We start from the raw sequence: 20,724 nt of genomic DNA on the forward strand, positions 1-20,724 counted from the left end.
ACTGCTTTAGCTGTATACCCAAATTTTGATATTTTGTGGTTTCATTGTCATTCAGTTCAAAATACTTTCTCATTTTCTTTGTGATTTCTTCTTTGACCTATGGGTTATATAGAAGGACAGTGACTTTCCAGATAGCTCTCTGTTACTGATTTCTAAATAAATACCATTATAGTAACAAAAGATATTCTTTATTTGAATCCCTTTAAATTTATAGAGAATTGTTTTATAGCTCTAAATATGGTCTATTTTGATAAGTGTTTCATGTGCACTTTAAAACATGATGCCTTTCACTCTGGAGATAATTTTTGCTCTGATATCTACTTTGTGTGATATTAATATAGCCATTCCAGCCTTCTTTAGATTAATGTTAGCACAACATATCTTTTTTTTCCCAGCCTTTTAGTATGGAAAATCATTTGTGTCTTTCAATTTTTTTTAAGTTGGATCTTACTTGCTTATCTATTCGGAACATTTTTTCCTTTTTATTGGGTACATTCAACGTGATTTTTTTTTTTTTTGGTATTGTTGGGTTTAAATCTACCATTTAACTATTTGATTTCTATCTGTCCCTTCTGTTTTTAAAATTTTTTTCCACTTTCTCTGACTTCTTTTTGATTATTTTTATATGATTCCATTTTGCATCTTTGTTGGCTTTTTTAGCTATTCCTTATTCATTTTGGTTTTTTATTGGATGCTTTAGGGTTTATTGTACACATCTGTAACTTATCTCAGTTTGCCCTCAATATTGTATCATTTCATTTATAGTATAATAACCTTATAGCAGTATACTTCTATATTCCCTCACATAGCTTTTGTACTATTGTTGCCATACCTTTTACTTCTACATATTTTATAAACCTTACAATGAATTGCTATTATTGTTGCTTTAAATAATCAATTATCTTTTAAAAGAGATTTAAATAATAAAAAGGCATTTTATATTTATACACATATTTATCATTGCCAGTGTTCTTCATTTTTTGTGAAGATCCAGATTTTCATCTGGTATCATTTTCAATCTGATTGTCAATTTTTACTTTATATATTTGAAAGCATATTATTAGATGCATTCAAGTTTTTAAATTCTCTTCCTGATGAATTGAAACTTTAAACATTATGAAATGACCATCTTTCTCTGTAGTAATACTTTTTGCTTTCAAGTCTACTTTGTTTCATATTTAATATAGCCATATCAGGTTTTCTTTTACTTAATATTTCCATACAATTTCTACCCTTTTAATTTCAATCTTTCTATTGCCTTATGTTTTAGCTATGTTTCCTATAAGCACCATATATTTGAGTTTTTAAATTTTTGTTATTTTTGTCTAGTCTGAAAATCTTTGTCCTTTAATTGGAGCATTTAGTCTATTTACATTTATTGGAATTAATAATATGTTTGAGGTTTTGCCTTCCATCTTGCTTTGTACTTTTATTTTCCCATTCTTTCTATGTTTTTTCCTCTAGTTTCTTGCCTTTTTAGGTTTAGTTGCATACTTTTTATCATTCCATTTTCCCCCTTCCACTGGTTCAGCAGTTATACATTCTGTTTGTATTTCTAGTCAGTTTTCCTTTGAAATTATAACCTGAATGTTTAATTTATACAAGACTAAATTTAATTAAATACTTTATTCTTTCCCCAACTCACATATAATTGAATTCATAGATTCACTATTAGGCAGTGTTATTACTATTTTATACAGCAATGTGTATTTACCCTATCTTTATCTTTTTTCCTTTTTATCATAAGTGCTTCCATCTTGTATTCCTTTCCTTCTGATTTAGGTACATTCCTTAACATTTCTTTTAGTGAGAGGCTACTGGTGATTATATACTCAATTTTTGTTCATCTGAAAACATCTATATTTCATTTTTGTTCTTGAAAAATATTTTCTCCAGATATAGAAATATAGTTTGGTGATGATTTTCTTAAATGGCATTAAAAATATTATTCTATTGTTTTTTGGCTTCCATTGTTCCCACTGAGAAGTCACTTGCAATTTTAACACCTATCCCTCTGGCTGCTTTTAAGATTTTATTCTTTGCTTTCTTCACTTTCACTATGAGGTGTCTAAATGCAGGTTTCTTTACTTCTTTCTTTGCTTGGGATTTCTGGGGCCTCAGACATCTCTGAATCATTGTCTTCATCAGGTATCTTGCAAATATTGTCTATACCTCTTCTCTATCTTCTCTTCTTCTGTAACGCTGGTTAAACATATGTTAAACTTTCTCAATCTATTCCCCATGAGTTTTTTTTAAACATCTTTATTGGAGTATAATTTCTTTGCAATGGTAAATTAGTTTCTGCTGTATAACAAAGTGAATCATCTATACATATACATATATCCCCATATGTCCTCCCTCTTGTGTCTCTATCCCACCCTCCCTATCCCACCCCTCTAGGTGGCCACAAAGCACCAAGCTGATCTCCCTGTGCTATGTGGCTGCTTCCCACTAGAAATCTATTTTACATTTGGTAGTGTACATATGTCCATGCCACTCTCTCACTTCGTCCCAGTTTACCCTTCCCCTCCCCGTGTCCTCAAGTCCATTCTCTATGACTGCGTCTTCATTCCTGTCCTGCCCCTAGGTTCTTCAGAACCATTTTTTAATTTTTTTAGGTTCCATATACATGTGTTAGTGTACGGTATTTGTTTTTCTCTTTCTTACTTCATTCTGTATGACAGACTCTAGGTCCATCCACCTCACTACAAATAACTCAATTTCGTTTCTTTTTATGGCTGAGTAATATTCCATTGTACATATGTGCCACATCTTCTTTATCCGTTCATCTGTTGATGGACACTTAGGTTGCTTCCATGTCCTGGCTATTGTAAATAGAGCTGCAATGAACATTGTGGTACATGACTCTTTTTGTTTTGTTTTGTTTTTTTGTTTTTTTAAACATTTTTATTGGAGTATAATTGCTTTACAATGGTGTGTTAGTTTCTGCTTTATAACAAAGTGAATCAGTTATACATATACATATATCCCCATATCTCTTCCCTCTTGCGTCTCCCTCCCTCTCACCCTCTCTATCCCACCCTTCTAGCTGGTCACAAAGCACCGAGCTGATCTCCCTGTGCTATGCGACTGCTTCCCACTAGCTATCTATTTTACATTTGGTAGTGTATATATATCCATATATACACTACCACTCTCTCATTTTGTCCCAGCTTACCCTTCCCCCTCCCCATACCATCAAGTCCATTTTCTAGTAGGTCTGCGTCCTTATTCCTGCATGACTCTTTTTGAATTATGGTTTTCTCAGGGTATATGCCCAGTAATGGGATCGCTGGGTCGCATGTTAGTTCTATTTTTAGTTTTTTAAGAAACCTCCATACTGTTCTCCATAGTGGCTGTATCAATTTACATTCCTATTAACAGTGCAAGAGGGTTCCCTTTTCTCTGTACCCTCTCCAGCATTTATTGTTTGTAGATGTTTTGATGATGGCCATTCTGACTGGTGTGAGGTGATACCTCATTGTAGTTTTGATTTGCATTTCTTTAATGATTAGTGATGTTGAGCATCCTTTCATGTGTTTGTTGGCAATTTGTATATCTTCTTTGGAGAAATGTCTATATAGGCCTTCTGTCCAATTTTGGATTGGGTTGTTTGTTTTTTTTGATATTGAGCTGCATGAGCTGCTTGTATATTTTGGAGATGAATCCTTTGTCAGTTGCTTCATTTGCAAATATTTTCTCCCATTTTGAGGGTTGTCTTTTCATCTTGTTTTTGGTTTCCTTTGCTGTGCAAAAGCTTGTACGTTTCATTAGGTCCCATTTGTTTATTTTTGTTTTTATTTCCATTTCTCTAAGAGGTGGGTCAAACAGGATCTTGCTGTGATTTATGTCATAGAGTGTTCTGCCTATGTTTTCCTCTAAGAGTTTGGTAGTATCTGGCCTTACATTTAGGTCTTTAACCCATTTTGAGTTTATTTTTGTGTATGGTGTTAGGGAGCGTTCTAATTTTCATTCTTTCACATGTAGCTGTCCAGTTTTCCCAGCACTTATTGAAGAGGCTGTCTTTTCTCCATTGTATATTCTTGCCTCCTTTATCAAAGATAAGATGACCACATGTGCATGGGTTTATCTCTGGGCTTTCTATCCTGTTCCACTGTTCTATAGTTCTGTTTTTGTGCCAGTACCATACTGTCTTGATTACTGTACCTTTGTCGTATAGTCTGAAGTCCAGGAGTCTGATTCCTCCAGCTCCGTTTTTCTTTCTCAAGATGGCTTTGGCTATTCAGGGTCTTTTGTGTTTCCATACAAATTGTGATATTTTTTGTTCTAGTTCTGTGAAAAATGCCATTGCTAATTTGATAGAGATTACACTGAATCTATAGATTGATTTGGGTAGTATAGTCATTTTCACAATGTTGATTGTTCCAATCCAAGAACATGGTATATCTCTCCATCTGTTTGTATCATCTTTAATTTCTTTCATCAGTGTCTTATAGTTTTCTGCATACAGGTCTTTTGTCTCCTTAGGTAGATTTATTCATAGGTATTTTATTCTTTTTGTTGCAGTGGTAAATGGGAGTGTTTCCTTAATTCCTCTTTCAGGTTTTTCATCATTAGTGTATAGGAATGCAAGAGATTTCCATGCATTAATTTTGTATCCTGCTACTTTATGAAATTCATTGATTAGCTCTAGTAGTTTTCTGATAGCATCTTTAGGATTCTCTATGTATAGTATCATGTCATCCGCAAACAGTGATAGTTTTACTTCTTCTTTTCTGATTTGTATTCCTTTTATTTCTTTTTCTTCTCTGATTGCTGTGGCTAAAAATTCCAAAACTATGTTGAATAAAAGTGGTGAGAGGGGGCAACATTGTCTTGTTCCCGATATTAGTGGAAATGGTTTCAGTTTTTCACCATTGAGAATGATGTTGGCTGTGGGTTTGTCATATATGGCCTTTATTACGTTGAGGTAAGTTCCCTCTATGCCTACTTTCTGGAGGGTTTTTATCATAAATGGGTGTTGAATTTTGTCGAAAGGTTTTTCTGTATCTATTGAGATGATCATATGGTTTTTCTCGTTCACTTTTTTAATATGGTTTATAACACTGATTGATTTGTGTATATTGAAGAATCCTTGCATTCCGGGGATAAACCCCACTTGATCATGGTACATGGTCCTTTTAATGTGCTGTTGGATTCTGTTTGCTAGTATTTTGTTGAGGATTTTTGCATCTATGTTCATCAGTGATATTGGCCTGTAGTTTTCTTTGTTTGTGACATCTTTGTCTGGTTTTGGCATCAGTGTGATGGTGGCCTTGTAGAATGAGTTTGGGAGTGTTCCTCCCTGTGCTATACTTTGGAAGAGTTTGAGAAGGATAGGTGTTAGCTCTTCTCTAAATGTTTGATAGAATTCGCCTGTGAAGCCATCTGGTCCTGAGCTTTTGTTTGTTGGAAGATTTTTAATCACAGCTTCAATTTCAGTGCTTGTGATTGGTCTGTTTCCCCATGAGTTTTTAACTGTCATCTTTATTGTTCATTCATTTCTGTCTCTGGCAAATTTCTTTCTTGTAAAGTTATTTTTAAGATTACATATGAAGGAAAACATGGCATACAAAAGCATACAGGTGTAAATTTGATAGTTCCTTTCCTTGAACATGAAACTAGATTTATTTTTAATGTGATGACATTCACAGCCTTCAACTTTATCGTAAAAGATTGCATATTTATATCACACCACTTAGCATCCAGCATACGAGAAAATAAACTTTGTTTTGGAAATAAAACTTTTTACTAAGGAGTTTTAGAGACACAGAGTCTCTGTTCTCATCACAACAGATTAGCCAATCCTCACAATTGATCTCTCTCTGGAGATCAATATAAATATATAGATATATTATATATATACACACACATATATATACATATATATTATATTTATATTATATATAAAGATCTAGAGATATATAGCATATTTATATATAGAATATTTATACATATGTTTATATATATATATATTTATATATAGAACAAAGAACTACCAGAAAAGTAATTTAGGGGTATAGATATTGTAGCTACCATACTTTAAAAATGTGGGGTTTATAATTTTTTGCCTCTATAATCATATATGTTCTATAAATGGCTTTACTCTGTGATGATAGCAACCATATGGAATACTAAAAATTGAGATGAAACATGGCCTGGAGGGAAGAAAATAGCAAGAAATATGCAAAAGGCAAATGGATATTTAAAAAAATTACTCAGAAACAACAGAAGAAAGATTCTGGCAAATAATTCCCCATTGTCTCAAAAATTACAGACAATATGATTTTGTAATGATTTGGAAACATCAAAGAAGAAATTAAAAGGTCCAGAGACAGGTTATTAGAAAACAGAAGAAAGTGAAAAGTTTGCTATGCTGCTATAAATGAAAAATAAAAATAAGAATATTGCAACAACAAAAGTCAAATGAGGAGGGAGAGAGAAGCAGTATAAATAAAAGAACTATGATAATATAAAATTAAAAGTAAAACAAGGACATGTAACAAAGTAAATCTAATATCTACATAATTGGAGTTTCTGAGATAGGAAAGAAAATAAATTAGAAAAAAGTGCTACATATATTATTTTTCTTGCCTAAAGAAAGATTTATATCTGTCTTGAAATTATCCATTGTCCCCATTCCCAACTATCCTACTTTACATAAACTTTTTTATTTTCTTTTTCAGACAGTAACATTTTCTCAGAATATAAATTATGAGGCAGTAGATGATTATTTCAAGTTGCAGTAAGTAAGACTTTTAAAAGAACCTACTCAATATTAAATATGCTATTCAGGTTACTGATTTATATGTATTCTTTTATTTAAATGACCTCATATCCTTTTAAATATCCAGATTTCAAATTCCTTTAAATGTCTGGAGAGATGTGAAAATAGCATTCTGTATAAAAATGTAGAATACTCCTTTAATTAAATGAAAACATGACCTATCTGATGGTGCTACTCATCCAACTGAAGGTGCAGAAAACACCAGGCTCTTTCTTAATTCAATAATTTTTGAGCACCTTATATCATTCATTCCCATCCCGAAGTCTTTACATCCTATCCTTAAGCAAAAAACTAGAACGCTAATCCCAAAAAGTCTTTAATTATGAGTAGAGTCAGGTAAAACACCATCTCTGAATCTTGGAATAAGGTAGTGCCTAAACACTTAATTTCTGGAGGAAGGTAACCAACGTGGGATTGTATCTTAAGGCATGAGGTTATCATTATGTCCTGACTCAATATATTTTCTGGAAAGGTAGCATTGTTCTTCTAAGGAAAAGTTCATTTTTCTTTAGGCTGCTACTCCACATGAGTTTGAATACCCACTCCATGCCAAGCACTCTAGGTGTTCAAAACACATGGTGAACAAGAAAGATAGAGTACTGCTGTCGTGAGACATATCTCTAGTGGGAGAAGACAAGAAGAAAGTTATGAAGTAAATAAACAAGATGGTCCCAAATAATTATAAGTGCTATTAAGAAAAATAAAGCAGAAAGAAGCAGTAGAGAGTGACCAGGAAGTGTAAGGAAAAATGCTACTTTAGACATAGTAGTCAAGAGAGGATCAATACCTCCCTTCCCCCCTAACTCACCAACTTTTCTCTTGATTCTCCTAATGTTGTGGGTTCCTTTGGGTATTTTTGATTTTGTGGATATTTACTCAGAATTCTGTTGCTGTACAATATATATCAAATTGTCCAGGATACTTTAGGTCAGTCCGAGACTTGAGAAAAAATAACAAAAGCTTTGAAATCAGCCATGGCAGAAAAAAAAAAAAAAAATCTATCTATAAGTAAAATTATGTAGAAAATTGAAGACGCAATATCTACTTTGGTGTCCTTTTCTTACAGATCTATACCATATTACTGAATATATCAACTCAAAGTTTCCATCAATTTGGGAAAAAAAGCCATAACTGGCATAATTATAAGATGTTTCTTGTTTTCAAAGGTGCTAAAGGAAATAAAAAATATATCTTAGAGTTGATGAAATATGGTACAGTGATTTAAAAATATAAAAATGTGCTACTTGTATCCTCACTTATTTAGTACATTTTATATCTACTATGTGATAGATATTAAAATATAATGAATATTGGAAGGAAAAGAACATTTGTTTGTGGTTAGTTTGTTTGTGTTTTGTTTTCTCCCAGTTTTTTCAAAAAGTAAAAACCTTACTAGGGGCAGGGAAGGAATAATACTTTCAAATTTTTTTCTTCTGTAATTTTTGAGCCCTCCTATTTTGCCTGAGCACAAAATTATTCACTTACATTTCGTAATCTACAAAGGCATTATGTCTGATCTCCCTTTTGCTTCCAGTCAGATCATATTATGTAGCATAATGTGGTTCAGAAAACTAACTTCATAACTTAATATCTATTGTTCCAAAAGCATTATCAATAGGAGGAAAAAATCTGTAGAGGCTAGAGAAGGAGCCTATGCAATGGCTACGGCCTTGTAATACTGTCAGGAAGCAGGGCAAGATGTCAGCAGCAAAGCCCCATCCTCAGGAGACCGAGGGTGTGAATGAAACAGAGGGCTTGAAATGCTGATAGAAACTCATTTTTATTTCCCTTTGTGCCTATCCTATGCTGGCCAAAATATGGGATACCATGAGATGGGAGTGACTTTAGGATATGACCACAATGCACCTTAGCAGAAACTGCGAACCGTCACCACCACCACCACCACCAGGCCTCTAGAATTCCTCATGGGTGTGGGGGGCGGGCAGTTCAATCACAACATGTTAATGGGACTTTTCATCTGTTCTGCACAAAGGCACACTCATGGCTACCTCCCTTGTGATTCTGTAATCACCTGTACGTGTTGTTTCTCCTAGATACCAGAACACAGGTCTTCTGCTTGTTCACGTCAGACCTAGTGAACATGCAAAAACGTGTCCAGTCTCCCAAAAGGTAAGTGACATGGGTAGAAGACTGAATATTTTACTTCAATAATACATGGGTGGTAAAACTAAATAATACATATTAACTCCATTCAATACCACCCCCCCTAATACGTAGCAACATTTTGTAATGTTTCACTGTAGAGAGACCATTATTTTACTTTGGAAAAAGATTAGATTACTGCCCTCCATGAGTTTACCATCAGAATATAAACACTTACAAAGATGTAAAATTATTAGTTTTTGAACATAAATAAAATTGTGTAGAGCAAAACTGAAATTAATGTGAACAGCTAAAGTTGGATATGGTTTGTCAGAGAAGACTGCCAGTCATATCCATATTTATGCTATGTTTATTTATTTTAAAAATTGGATCATTTCTTCATTCAAAAAATTTTATTGTGTGCCTACCACATTTCTATGTTTCAGTCTGTGTGCTAGGTAATGGGAGTTACAAAGATGAAAAGAGTCCCTTCCAAAGGGGAAAACATAAACTAGTGTAAAAGAATGTGAGATATACAGTTACCAAATAGCCCAGAGGAAAAAGTAAGCAATTTTGATTAGGAGGGAAAAGGTGAAAAGAAGGTGATGCATAAAATGACTGTTGAAGAGTAAGTAGAAGTTGAGCAGGAAGAGGCGTATACAAAAGCACAGCAATGTGATATAGCAGTGGGGTGTTCAGGCAATCACCCACCACCACCTCCTTTGAGTCTTTGTTCCACACTGAGGGATGCCTCCTCTCTTTATTCCTTCTCATTCCAACTAATAATCAATAAACATATATTGAGCACCCACTATATATCAGGCATAGCACAATGGGGAATACCTACATGAAGAATTCAAAGTTAAATGAGACATAGTCCCTGCTCTTCAGGACCCCAGCACCAAGAACCTCTTCCTACCAGGGCAAGGTTCCATGAATTTAAATGTATTTATTTGGCTGCACCAGGTCTCAGTTGCAACACACAGGATCTTCATCGCTGCGTGCAGGATATTCGTTGCAGCATGTGGGATCTTTTCAATTGCGGCATGGGAACAGTTAGTTGCAGCATGTGGGATCTAGTTCCCTGACCAGAGATCTAACCCAGGCCCCCTACATTGGGAGCACGTAGTCTTAGCCACTGAACCACCAGGGAAGTCCCAAGGTGCCATGAATTTAAAGGGAGCCTTGAACTGAGGCAGACGTGATCCATCCTTGAGCACTGCTGACACACACACACTGCTTCCCCAGGAAATTGCCTGCAGGTGCATACTGACCACCACTCCCCCTGTTTATCCACCATGCTGCCTACCCAGCATGCTGAGGAAGCAAAAAACAGCAACCTAGCAAGTTCCTGCCCCAGCCTTGGTCTGCATTTTCTATCTTCAGCTCCTTGACTGCTCTACCCTATTCCATATAAGATGCCTTCCTGAAGCACCGTGGTTTCCCCCATCTTTTTCCTGTCTAATTTGTAGATTTGTTAGGGATCCTTATTCACCCTATCCTGCCCAGCCCAGGCATTACAAAAACATGTTAACCTAACCTGAGTTCAAATCCAAGCTCTACCACCTACTGGCTTCAAGAAGCTCCTAAACAAACACTCTGAGTCTCAGCTGCCTCATTTGTAAAAGGGGAAATATAATATCCATCTCACAGTATTTCTCTACTTTGTTGAGAGTATTAAATAAGATAATTTATGTAAAATGCCCAGAACGGTACCCGTCACAGAGAAATTGTCTAATATTACTGGTTTCTTCCTTGGCACACCCCAAGACATGGACCGTTCAAATCTAGCCACCATCGGTGCCCATTTCTGGTAGTTTGTATTGACCCACCCACTGAAATAGAATGGAGAGTATGCCATATAGTAGAAGATAATGGAACATGCCATAGCCCTTTAGGCAACAGGAAAATGTGGCCTTGTGGAGGTAGGTCCTCTAGCTAGCCAAGAAAATAAAAACCTGTACACAACTACAAGGTATGCTCTCAATCACAGGGACCCTTCTTTGTGCTCTTATCCCCACTGGTAAGCAAGTCATCGGCCTCCCGGATAAATATTATAGACAGAGCGCCCACAAACTTCTTCTCTAGTTGGATGATGTTAAGCCCTTGCTAAACCTGCTGGACCAAATGGACCATGGACTGAGCCATTTGAACATGAGCCTGCCATCTTTGTTACTTAGTCTTCATAGCATGCAGCAGAGCAGCAAATAGAACAGACAGCACCAACAGGGCTGCATCTCAGTTTTTTAACTGTACACCAAGAACCAGGATACAATGAGACCACCCGAGTAAACCAGGCCTCAGAGGGCATTAGTAATTCCTTCCAAGATGAAGTTTCCCAGGGAGAGATGACTACACTCTGTCTAATATATTGTCTACCAACATTTCTGTGTTGAAGGCCTTTAGAATTCCTCTCTGTTCAGTTGTTCTGTCCAGTTCAAGGGAATACGCTGTGTCTGATTCTGAGCTAAGGCAGAAACAGTTTTGCCTGTCTCTGTACTTAAGAGAATAATATTAAATAAAGAAAACTACTACATTCATTGTTTTCATTTGGGCTATATGTCAGAATTTCTCTGTTAGGTGTCCTGTCCCAAGGAAAATGTGTCAGCCCTCCAGCAGTGGGTACCCTACAAAACAGTCTTATTCATACTTCCCACATTCTGTACCCATGCTCCTGTTCAAGAGCCACCTGCAGGTCAACTCATGTATTTTAACCTGAGTCATGGTTGTTAATTCTGAGACTAGGAATGATTTTTGTGAACTAAGACCCATAAAAGAAGAGATGCTACAAATAAGATCATCAAGTGATGGTGCGTCCTAACTATGAAAAACTTGAGGACCTCAGCCAACCATGTACCTTATATGGATAATCTAGTAAAGATAAAGGGCAGACACATGTTTCTAAACACATGTGATGGGAAAAGGTTTAATAATGATGGACAGCAAGGACTGTGGGTAGAGTTGTTGAGAGAACAAATCAGGTCCTATGGGTGAGATCAGATAGTTCAAGAAATAAAATCCATGAACTCCTGCTATGGAGCATGCCTTTCAAATGAAGACTGAAACTCTTGGCTTAGCAGGTGCAATTCTTTAAATCTATCAAGCTTGGCTGGACATCATTCTCTAACCCCACCCTCCTGATCCCCAAGGGTGTTTTTAGATTTGCCTTGTGGAGATATGCAACATACAGGACATGTTTAAAACAGAAAGCAAGTATCTAAATCCCAATTAGAAAGCCTGGGGTGGGGGTTGGAGAGGTGGGCAGGGTAGACAGTAGTGAGTAAGGTGTCCTGGAGCCAGGTAGAAATATAAGTAGCTTATCCCAGCTGAGGAAGAACCAGGACCCTGACTCTAAAAAGAAGTTAAATTCGTGTTTCCATAACATCTTACGGAAAAACCTGGACGAAATTTTTGGCCAACTCACTATTACAGAAACCTGCCAGGTGAGTCAGGTGCAAGCTGGAACTACATAGTTGATAGTCATGGTTGCAGAGGTAGTAGTGAAAGATCACATCGAAGTAAGAAAGCAGAGACCCAACCTCTGGGCCTTGTGAGCAGTAAGGGTGAAAGGAAGCAAAGAAAGAAAAAAGTGATGGAAGAAGAAGGAGGAAAACAGCACAGAGCAGTATAACAAAACTCTACGTTTAAAAGGTTATTTCAAATCTAAAATGTAATTGCTTTTAGCTGTAGTAATATTTTAGATCATGTGAATTGGAACCACTAAACTCATCACCTAAATTACTTTACTTTAGGTGTTCCAAATATCTGTTGGCTGTGATGCTAATAAATTCATTGCTGTTAAAGGGCAAGTATATTTGCATTTGACTTGTCTTACTCTTTATGTTTAAAAATGAATGGTGAACTAAATGGTAATTACTAGCGATAATATTAGCCCAATGACTGACATGTCCATATGAAATCCATTATAAGTTGATAATTTGTCCAAACCAGACTTGTTTGAACTTTTTGCCAAGTCAAATATTACATTTGAATCATAATCAAATATTACATTTGGATCAGACAGACTTAACCTCTGTCTCCATTACCAGCATTTTTCTCTACCTTCCCTTTTCATAAGCCAGTTTCCATCCTTTGCATTACTTCTCTCAGCTCTTCAGTGTACAACTCATTTCCAGAGAAATGAGAGGGAGAAAAACTTACCTCTGTTGTCCATCCTACTCAAACCAGTTATAATTTCACTTCCGTCAGAGAACTGCTTGTAACCACAAGAGAGAAGCCTCAGTTTCCTGCACCTTTTTCCATAAGAAAGTTTTTTAGAGCAAACCTAACAGAACCACCAGTGTTTCCTTCAGAGAATCCCAAGGTGTGACTTTTATTGATTTTTACTATGGTTCACAATGAAGCACACTGGAACTTGTGTCATCCACAGCTCTTGCTTCTGCATGGGAGAGAATAAAGGTCAGCATACACAAATCTGTTTAACTGAGGTGGAATGTATAATGGAGACAAAAATGTATTGCAATTCCTTTCCTGTAGTTAAGGTGAGGGTGGGGTAACATTGACTCTTATCTGAATCTGTTTAATAAGAAGTGGCTTGCTCTCATCCAAAACAAAGGTCTGTTCATCTGTCATTCTAATAATCTTTTGAGTAGTGAATTGTTAAAATCAGTTGCTGGACAGATAATTAAATATTCCCATCTCATTCAGCAAGGAATTTGCATTTCCCGTAAGCCCTTTTCCAGAAAACACAAAGGCTAACTGATTTAAACAGCCTATACCATCTTATTTCTGGGCTGGTCTACATCCTTGCTCCTTAGAGTATAATCTATGGACCAGCAGTGGTATCACCTGGGAACTTACTAGAAATTCAGAATCTCAGGCCTCACCTTGTACCTGCTGAGTCAGAATCTCTGTTTTAACAAAATTTCCAAGATTAGTAGGGGCATTAAAATTTGAGAATAACTGCTCTAAGCAACATGTTACCAAAATCAATTCCCAGTACCCCTGCATGCAGTATCACTGCATGAAGATTTCCTTCTTCAGTGAGATGCAAAACAGCTTGAATCAATCTATCTCTGGGAAGGTTGTCAAACTAGGTTGCTCGTCAGAATCACCTGGAGAGCATGTCTGAAAGCACAGATTTCAGGACCTCTTTCCAGATCTCTTAGTCAATGACCCACTGCTCTGGAACTCTAAAAATGACCCTAATTTCTTGGATTCAGGTTGTGGTTGGCCTAAGTTTTCACAATCAGCAAAGGATACCTATGGGGCCCATGATACTTCTGATAGGAGAGTTGTCAATGAAGGAGGGCATCTCTTGGGATCTAATTTGAATTCAGGGTGGGAGGTGGTCCTAGGCTTCCAATATCTATATAAACACAGCAGTGACTGGGGTTCTTTTTGAGTTACACTGGAAGCAGCCAGCAAAAATGGTCAAATGAATAATTTAACTTACTAAAAACTCTATCATTTTATAGACCATGATAGCCTTATGTCTGTATAAACCCTAACTAGAAATTATGTGAATTCTTAAAATAGATCCTTACCTGTGCAACTGAGTCTCTAGTAGCAATTAAAACTCTGTGTTTTAAAAAATTATGAAGAATGAAACAGTCCAAAGAAATTTGTCTTTACTTTGATGGATTTTCTACAAATTTTCACATATATCAAATATAAGAGGTAAATCAGTATATTTCAAATTCTGGTACCTTCAGAAACATTTGTGAAGCTGAGTTGTAAAAATAGAAATGCTAGGGCTACACACCAACCCCAAAGATTCTAATTCAATAAGTGATGATTCTGTGATACTTTCGAGTTTGAGAATCACTGAGTTAAATGATTAAATGTTTGTGCTAGTAAATAAAGAATGATGATATTACAACTTCATTATGTTTTATTTTTGTAGATTTGATAAAAAAGAATGCCTTCAGCATGATTTTTTTTACATCATTGAAAAGTAAGAAGTATTTTTTAACATAAACATTGAGTTTTATATTAATGTAGAATCAATAATTTAGAATCAGTTAGCATTTATTCCTATTATCATCAGTCTTTTCTGATATATACATTTATTGCTATAAATTTACCTCTAGGCACTGATTTTGCTGCACCTCACAAATTTTGATAAGTTGTGTTTTCATTTTCATTTAGTTGAACATATTTTCTAACTTCTCTTAAGATTTTGTCTTTGATCCGTGTGTTATTTAGAAGTATGTTGTTTAATCTCCACATATTTTAGGAGTATTTTGTAATTATGGGTATCTGTTTGACTTTTGTGATACCTCTTTACCCAAACGGAGCAATGGTTTTAATTTTTAAGTTTGAGAAGGGGAAAGATTCTAAGTAATGAAAATTTTTTTTACAGGTCATATCTGAGGGATCGGCCATCTAAACACTTGGTAAGAAAACTATAATTTTGCCAATCAGCCAAATATAGAAAATAACTAAAGCATTTTTCCTTTTCTAGAGAGTAAAATATAATTGGGAAAAATATGGCTGCCCACTGAGAGTTGATTTCAGAGAAAAATTTCACCCTGTGGTTCAACTGTAAGTATATTCTCACTAAAAATTTTAAGTTACTTTGAAAGTTTCAAAATAAAAGTATGAAAAGAAGCCTAATTAATCATGCATTTAATAATAAATATTTGTGAGCACCCAAATATATGCAACGCTAGGTTTTCAGTACTAGTTATGGGAAGTTGGATGATCCATGGTCCCTGCATGTTGAGGGAGATTACAATTTAGAAGCTGAGACATAAGTGGGTAAGAGAGCTGAGACTCTTCTCATGGTTGCAGACAGTCTCCTAACCCTTGCTTTATCCCCTCTAAATCTCTCCCCCCCATCGCTTCTCGGCCTTTTGGCTAAGATCAAGTGTAAATCTCTCCCCAACCTCCAGCACCCCTCCCTGTTATAGGCACTACCTCCCCCTGTGACATATGACTTTTCTTTCCATGTGCCAATAATAACTGAATGCTCGCAAAGAGAGAAACTAGATTACTAATAAGGGATAGTATATGGGGAGATTTTAAAAATATTATCTCTAACTTAATTTTTATAAATAATGTTTCATAATAAAAATATGAATAAAATGCTACAAGGAAAGCTTTTCCAAGTGATTTTGTGCTAGTTTGCTTGCTTCTCTGACTTTATTCTTGATTTATGATTATAAAAAAGTTACAAAGCTTGTTACAAAATTTAAAATATAGAAAAATATGAGACAAGTGACCTAGGTTTCTAATTTTTTTTGTTATTATAAACAAAATTGTGGTGAATATCCATTTATGTACATGTATGGACATTAGTCCAGATATGCCATGAGGATAAATTACTGGAAGTGAAATTCCTATGAGCAAAACATCAAAATTTTAGTCAATGCTTTCAGCTTTTGGGGTCCTCGGGCTGAAGACAGCTTCTGAGATCTCTTAGGGTGGGTAGGTGTGAAGTAATGAATCAGGCACTCCAATTTAGTTTTGCCATCAGAGCTTTCCCTGTTGGAATCCAGAAGGCCTCTGCCAGCACATACTGCCCCCCACTTCTCATTCATGGCAGTTCTAAGATTCTGTGCTGTGCCCTCATCCTCTTATGTTACCCTCCTACAATCCCTCTGTCATGGGTTCTCTGAGCTATCAGGCTAATCTGCTATCTTCTTTAGTTTCAATCTTCTAGACATCTAATCATGCCACTTCTTTTCTTGGGCACCCTAGGCACTCCTTCCCCCACTGAGACCTAGTTTTTTTCTTTGTTTGTTTTGTTTCTTTGTTTTATCTAGTGCCTAATCCTCCAGTGGTAAAAAAATCTTTATGTTCTCTCCCAGAGAAGTGAACTCTTCAGTTCATATCATCATTATTATTTTTTAAATTGCTCTTTATTAGACGTTTGTGCCAAATATACGTTAGTTCTAGCTATTGACTAAGCCAAATAAAGTCTCTTTATTCTTTTTTTTTTAAATTAATTAATTAATTTATTTATTAATGGTTGTGTTGGGTCTTCGTTTCTGTGCGAGGGCTTTCTCTAGTTGTGGCAAGTGGGGTCCACTCTTCATCGCGGTGCGCGGGCCTCTCACTATCGCGGCCTCTCTCGTTGCGGAGCACGGGCTCCAGACGCGCAGGCTCAGCAATTGTGGCTCACGGGCCTAGTCGCTCCACGGCATGTGGGATCCTCCCAGACCAGGGCTCGAACCCGTGTCCCCTGCATTGGCAGGCAGATTCTCAACCACTGCGCCACCAGGGAAGCCCATATCATCATTATTAAACACCTACTTTGCCCCAATTACTGTGCCAAGTACTGGGAATTCAAAGATGAATAACACAGGATTTCTGCTCTCAAGAGCTCAAGAGTCTGATAAATTAGATATGAACTGATACGCTAAATGGAACAATAGAAAGGAATGACATGGGTGGTTGGTATTGAAACTGAAAAGAAAAGAATCCAACTCAGCTATGGAAGGGAGAGGGGCTCTGGAAGGTGTTCCCAGAGCATTTGAGCTGAGTCACTGAGTCTTAAAGGATAATGAATATCTAGCTGAAGGCAGAGGAGAGAAGGAGAAGTGGGGAAGGTAACGGAATTCCACTGAGTAAGCCTTTCAAGCAAAAGTGATAGTTAGAGGAAGAAATTTCATAGTTCAAATGGTATAATGTTATCGGAGCACATAGTGAGGCATGATGTATCAGGAGAAAAGGCTGGGAAACTAGCTAGGTAGAGTCCAGCTCATGGAAGACTTTCTATCCATTCTTATGGTAGAGTGGCATGATTAAATATTTGCTTTAGCTAGCTCTCTCTGGAAGAAGTGTAGAAGATGAATTTCAGGGAAACATGTCTAAGTAAGGAGACCAGGTAGTAAACTGTACTGGTAGTCCAGGGAGGAAAAAAACAACAAATGACTGAGATAGCAACAAAGACAAAAAAGAGGAATCACTTATGAGAAAATTACTCATAATAACAGGCAGGGCTTGATAATTGATAGATGTGAGTGATGAGGGAAAGAGAGAATGAGGAAGATGAATGAGTCAAAGGTAATATCGATCAGAAGAGATTTTCTGCAAACTTCTACTACTGTTATCTATCCATCTTCAAGTATCTGTGCCCATTAACTCTGTCTGTCTTCCTATCACCGTAGGTAAAGTATATGGGTATCTAAGGCCTGTCCCTCCATTTGTGAACTGGATACCCACCCCCTTTCCTAATTAAAACCACTGCTCCTGAAATTGCCCCCTCTTTCTCCTGTATCATCATCTTTACCCTGTCTACTGGATCATCATACAAATATGCAACTCTTTCCCTCACCAAAACCAAAAACTAAACCAAAACAAAAACCTTCTCTTGACCCCACTACCCCTCTCACTACTGTACTCACTGTCACCAGCTCTTCTCCTATCCTCTCCCAAATCTTTCTCAGTCAGGATTTTACCCCCACCACTCCAATGGCACTGCTAGCCAATGTGACCAATGGCCTTGGCCTCCATATTGCTAAACTCAGTGGTCAATTCTCAGGTCTCATCTTACTTGATCTCATTAACAAGAATTGACAGTTGATTATTTCCTCCTACTTGAAATATTTTCCTTATTGGGTTTCCAGGATATCACATTTTCCTACTTTTCCTGCTACCTCACTGATAGCTCCTCCTTAATTTCTTAGTTTCTCCTTTTCTCCATGACTTCTTAATGTTGGAATGCCCCAAGGCTCAAAGCTTTCTTTTCTTTTCTCCACTTCAACTTGCTCTTTCAGTGATGTCATCCAGTCTCATGGACTCGAATGTCTCAATATATTGATAAACCCCAAAACTGTATCTTCAGCCTGAATATCCTCCATTGTATTAGTCAAAGACGGCTAGGCTATGCTGCAGTAACAAACCCTAACATCTCTGTGCTTAACCTTTTTCATGTCATAGTCCGACATATTTCGTACCTACATCATCTTGACACGGCCTCCTAGACTACCACTATGAAAGGGGAAAACTGAAAAAAAAAAAAAAAAAGACTAGAGGATTTCCTGGGATGTCTTAAAGAGTCAGGCCTAGAAGTGGTTTACATCATTTCCACCCACATCCAATTATCTGGCGCCTAATGCCATAGCCCTAATCTAACTCCAAGGTGGGCTAGAAAATGTAAGCAGGCACAGGGTCATTTGGTGAGCACTAACAGTGTCTGTAAAACTCTTGAACTCCAGACCCATAAATCCACTTAGATGTTGAATACATAAATCACTTTTCTACTTAGATATTGCCTAGATATATCAAACTTAACCTGTTCAAAACTGAACTCCTGATCTTACCCTCAAAATCTGCTCCATCAATAGCATTCTTCATTTCAACTGATATCAACCCTATCCTTCTGGCTGTTTGGGTCAAACTTTGGAATCACGCCTAGCCACTCTTTCTTTTATATCTTTCATTCAATACATCAGTAAATCCTATTGGCTCTATCTTCAAGATACATACTATTTTGTCACCACTTGCTACCACCCTGATCCAAGCCATCACTACTCGCCTGGATTATTAAAATAGCCTTTCTGTTGGTCTCCCTGCTTCCACCCTTGCATCTATATAGCAGCAAGAGTGAATCATTTAAAATGGTTAGAGCACATCACTCCTAAGCTCAAAATGTATAATCACTGAGTAAAAGCCAAGTCCTTACTCTGATTTACAAAGCTCTATGTGATCTGCTGTTCCTGTTACCTTTCTCCTGGTGAGCTTCACCTCACTTACTCCATTCTACTCACTTGGCCTCCTTCTTGTCCCTCAGGTAAGCCAAGCAGATTCCCACCTCAGGGCCATTGTACCTGCTGCTTGCTGTGCCTGCAATGCTCTTTCCCCAGATGTTCACTTAGTTTGTTCTCTCACTTCCTTCAAGTCTTTGCCCAAATGTCACTTTCTTAATGAGACCTATGCTGACTGTCATGTTTAAAATTATAAGCTGCCTCTGCACCACCTTCACTCCTCACCTGTCTTTTTTGTTCATGGTATTTATTACCACCTAACAAATTATACATCTTACTTATTTAACTTGTGTATTGTCTTTTCTCCTCTACTATAATGGAAGTTCCATAGAAAAGAGCTTTTTATTTATTTAGTTCACTGCTATATCCTCCAGAACCTAGATCACTGACTAGCGTATAGTAAGCAATCAATAAATATTTGCTGAATGAACTCATGAATTTTATGTTTATGGCTTCCCTAAACTGGACAAATTTTAATACCATCAATTGTAATATAAATAGAGAATAAAGGGTATGCTTACAGGGGAAGATGACTAGTTGGTTTTTAGACATTTTGAATTTGAGTCTGTGTGACATCCAGAAGGAGATGTGCAATAAAATGTTAAATTGAAGCATCTGAAGTTCATGTAAACTGTCTGAGCTAGAGATATATTTGGAAGTCAATAAAAATTTTGTGATATTAAGAATTGTTGTGGGTGATCATAAAGAATTGTTGGGGTACATAGGAGGTCCAATTGTACCCCTCTTCCCTGACCAAATCCTGAGTGAATTGAATAATACGAGTCAGAAGATGAATGTTATTACTCATCACTTATTACTGACAAAAAATATATATTGACAGATGTAGCTTACATTTGCAGAAAGTGAACTTCCTGATACTACACCACTAATACTATACCTAACAGGGTTAAGAAGAATTATCTCCCCAGTCACAGGTATTGTTGATCCACTGTTGATCTCTCATCTTGGAGGCCCTTTGAATGTATAACATAAATGAGAAAAGAACATGTTATCCTACAAGAAATTCACTCGTAAGAAGAAAAATGTGAAGCTAAGCCAAGCATGCCCAGCTTATTCTTTTCTAAGTTATCAATCATTTAAGTCAACCCACTTCCCAAGGGGCAAAGTGAATAGAAGAGCAAAGATAGACCAAGAATG

General features: G+C 36.6%; 1 protein-coding gene across 1 annotated transcript in view; it reads left to right on the top strand.

Moving 5' to 3' along the window:
* Positions 1-20,724, top strand: part of CATSPERE (catsper channel auxiliary subunit epsilon) — a 271,733-nt gene that overhangs the window by 199,657 nt on the left and 51,352 nt on the right. Inside the window, exons 12-17 of the mRNA XM_068538508.1 lie at positions 6,687-6,745; positions 8,842-8,917; positions 12,643-12,695; positions 14,757-14,807; positions 15,216-15,249; positions 15,318-15,397. Coding sequence (XP_068394609.1) covers positions 6,687-6,745; positions 8,842-8,917; positions 12,643-12,695; positions 14,757-14,807; positions 15,216-15,249; positions 15,318-15,397 — 353 coding nt within the window. The remainder of the gene's footprint in view (positions 1-6,686; positions 6,746-8,841; positions 8,918-12,642; positions 12,696-14,756; positions 14,808-15,215; positions 15,250-15,317; positions 15,398-20,724) is intronic.

This window comes from Eschrichtius robustus, chromosome 3, assembly GCF_028021215.1.
Source record: "Eschrichtius robustus isolate mEscRob2 chromosome 3, mEscRob2.pri, whole genome shotgun sequence".
NCBI classification, from domain to species: domain Eukaryota; kingdom Metazoa; phylum Chordata; class Mammalia; order Artiodactyla; family Eschrichtiidae; genus Eschrichtius; species Eschrichtius robustus.